The sequence below is a fragment of the Heptranchias perlo genome, chromosome 6 (assembly GCF_035084215.1).
Source record: "Heptranchias perlo isolate sHepPer1 chromosome 6, sHepPer1.hap1, whole genome shotgun sequence".
NCBI lineage: Eukaryota > Metazoa > Chordata > Chondrichthyes > Hexanchiformes > Hexanchidae > Heptranchias > Heptranchias perlo.
This window is the reverse complement of record NC_090330.1, coordinates 58,964,300-58,967,386: the sequence shown is the minus strand read 5'-3', so window position 1 is coordinate 58,967,386 and position 3,087 is coordinate 58,964,300. Positions and strand designations below refer to the sequence as shown.

At 38.5% G+C, this 3,087-nt stretch overlaps 1 protein-coding gene across 1 annotated transcript in view; it reads left to right on the top strand.

Annotated features, from left to right (window-relative positions):
- cwc15 (CWC15 spliceosome associated protein homolog) overlaps nucleotides 1–1,340 on the top strand; it is a 29,053-nt gene extending 27,713 nt beyond the window's left edge. Inside the window, exon 6 of the mRNA XM_067986365.1 lies at nucleotides 528–1,340. Within this exon, the coding sequence (XP_067842466.1) occupies nucleotides 528–659 (132 nt within the window). The 3' untranslated portion in view covers nucleotides 660–1,340. The remainder of the gene's footprint in view (nucleotides 1–527) is intronic.
- The last annotated feature ends 1,747 nt before the right edge of the window (nucleotides 1,341–3,087 follow it).

Below are 3,087 nucleotides of genomic sequence, written 5' to 3'. Positions count from 1 at the left end.
CAAAATTTAAATCTAATGTCCATTTATTAGGAAAGGTTAGCAAATAGCATAATGAAATATATCATCACGTTTTGTGGTAGGGCGGTACCCTCAGGTGAAAGTTAGATTGCTTCCTACACCTGCAGTCGATATGTGGCCCAGACTGTGCCTTTGAAACTGATTGCAAGCCAGTTATCTAGAGCAGTAGGCTTGATCTTATTACATTCTTATCCTGATACCAAAGAATGATTGTTTTGCTGCAGTAATACTTCAAGCAGACTTAAAGATTTAGGCATACTGATGTCTGTATATGGAGGTACCATGTTGGGTCTTTCGCAGTCCATGTTTTGACATTGATACTCCTACTTCCCTGCCTGAAAGGGGTGGGCTGTTGTAAGTCTGTATAGTTTGCCAACTTGGAAGGGGGAGGGTTTAAACAGCTCACGTCATCCCATAAAAACTACAAGGAGGACGGATGACAAAAAAAAGACTTCATGTGTTTATATACCTAGGATATTAATGCCATAATTTAACTCTGTTTCTCTTTTAGGTGGGATGACGATGTAGTGTTCAAGAACTGTGCTAAGGGAATTGATGAGTCAAAGAGGGATAAAAGATTTGTGAATGATACACTTCGCTCAGAATTCCACAAGAAATTTATGGAAAAATACATTAAATAATTGGTGTCTAATACTCTTATGTTGCTGTTGATTGGATACAGAGAACATGTTTTCCCCCCCCCCAAAGAGAATAAACTCTATTTTGCTCCCTATTTGTCTCCTTGGACCTTGCATCAGCTAAGCTCAAGAAGGTGAACATCGGCTCCGAAGTATCTGCCAGTGCTGCTGTGAGCTGGCGGTTAGGTGACGGACAGAAGCAGCCCAGGAAATGATGGTGCACCTCTTCATGAAGCACCTGATTTCTACTTCTTTGCTTCCTGCTGCGTCACAGATGAGATTAAGAACTTGGTGGTATGGGAGGAAGGAGACTCAGTTGAACTTGTGTTCTATTGCTCTGTTACCACATATTGCATCAGTGTATTGTGCCACCTAAATGTATTTCTGCCATTTAAAGTAAAATGATTATTTTATCAATGTGGTTACCATAATAAAATTTATGTACGCAATTTTTTCTGGATAAGTCCAAGGATATCTATGGCTTGAAACAGTTAGCGATTATTTAATTGTAAATTGTGAACCATACCAGTTTGTGGTAAAATCAGGTTGCAGTTCTGTTGGTGTGATGCAAGATATAAGGATGTGACTTCCATCTACAAATCAGTTTCAACCCAAAGAGAAATAAAAATTTTTGTTACTTCTTGACTTTATCCCAATTTAAACAATAAATGTGTTTTTATAAAATCATATTGATTTTTAATTTAAAATAGGGCATCAGTACTAATGAAGTGAATTATTGATATATTTTAATCTACAATTTTGTTGCATATTACATTTCAAGACTTGGTGAAAATATTAACATTACTGGCACCTTTAAAAATGTGGTGGAAAAGGATGTCAGTATAATTATTGACTCTTCATTGAAAGTTATCAGGAAGACAACCAACAGATCTCAAGAGTGTTAAGTTATACGTTTAGCGTATTGGCATGTTTTACAATGTTAAAGGCCCTATATAAATGCAAGTTGTTGTTGAAATGAGCTAACTTAATCTTGTACAACTTATTGGAATATTCTGTGATGTCTTTGGCACCCAAAGGACATTTTGTGCATTAGAGTTCAGAGAAGAGTGACAAGGGTCATTCTGGGACTTTGGGATCTTATTTATGAAGAGAGACTCATAAATTTGAACTTGTTTTCATTAGAGAAAAGAAAATTGAGGAGGAAATGAACCAGAACTTTAAATTGCTGAGAATGATGCATAATATACATGTGAGCAAGCTATTTAATATGACCTGTGACCACTGAACTAAATAACACAACTACTAAAATAATGAGACTTAACTGAGCTTAGAGATTAGGGGCCAGAAATTGCACTAGCGCCATGCTGAAAGTGAGGTGGGTCAGAATCATGTCAGAGTGGTACTGATCCCACCCCAAATCACAGTCATGTGATTTAAATAATGAGAAGTAGGAACATTTTCAGGGGAATGGAAAACCGTTTTCTGAGAAGAGGAGACCTGGTGCATAGCATGATATAAAACCTAGCCACATAAAAAGATGAGGAAAGCTGAAGATCAAAGATGGCAGAGAGAGACAATCTTCAGGAAGTTTGACCTAGATGTCCTCCCAACAGAAATATGGAGCAGGAGGGATAGGTGGTTTAGGATCAGGAGCTGTCAAGCATGTATTGTGCACTTTGTGGAGGGAGGTGGCTGTGGCATTGAGTGCCACTTCCTTGATTTGCAGAATGACTGCAATGCAGGAAGAAGTTTAATGTTCTCACCATAGCAGCCAATGTATGCTACTTACCCCCCCTGACACTTTCTTGTAGTCTTTTTATATGGATGGCACACTTTTATTTTTTAACCTCAGTGCTTTAGCACTATACTCCAAATCATTGAACTCCACTCTCATTACTATTTCTGCTACCTACATATTTTCCATCCCTCAGAGTACCGTGCATGAGCAAGCCTCCCTAACTGATTGTAGCTGTCCTTTGTTGCTCTCTGTCTTTGATACAGCCTTTGCCCAACCTTCACTGCTATAATCTTTTCTTTTACAGGAGAAGGTGGCTCATAGAGTTTGCAAGTCTGAGTTTACAGGTGATGGACCCTGACACAAGGAACCAGAATTTGCTGGACCAGGGCAGCTTTCAGCGTGCCAGGTTTGTTAGACTTTTTCCATTGAGGGCAACGGGGCATCTGGGACCTTGGTGAAGGACTGGACCAACAGTGTATCTCCTTAACCAATGAGACTTAAAGATTGAAAAATAAACAGAGAAAGGTCTGAGAGGGAAGGTGAATTAGAGTGGGTGAATTCAATGTCAAATCAAGTACAGAAAGGGAAAGAAAGATTGGATTAAGAGAGAGAGAAAAAAGAGACAAAGGAAATAATTTTTTTTTTAAATTGACATTTTTAAAATCGCCAACAATTCACTACCTGAAGGAAAGAGACTCCATACATTAAGTGTTTACTTTCTGGGCCAGAGGT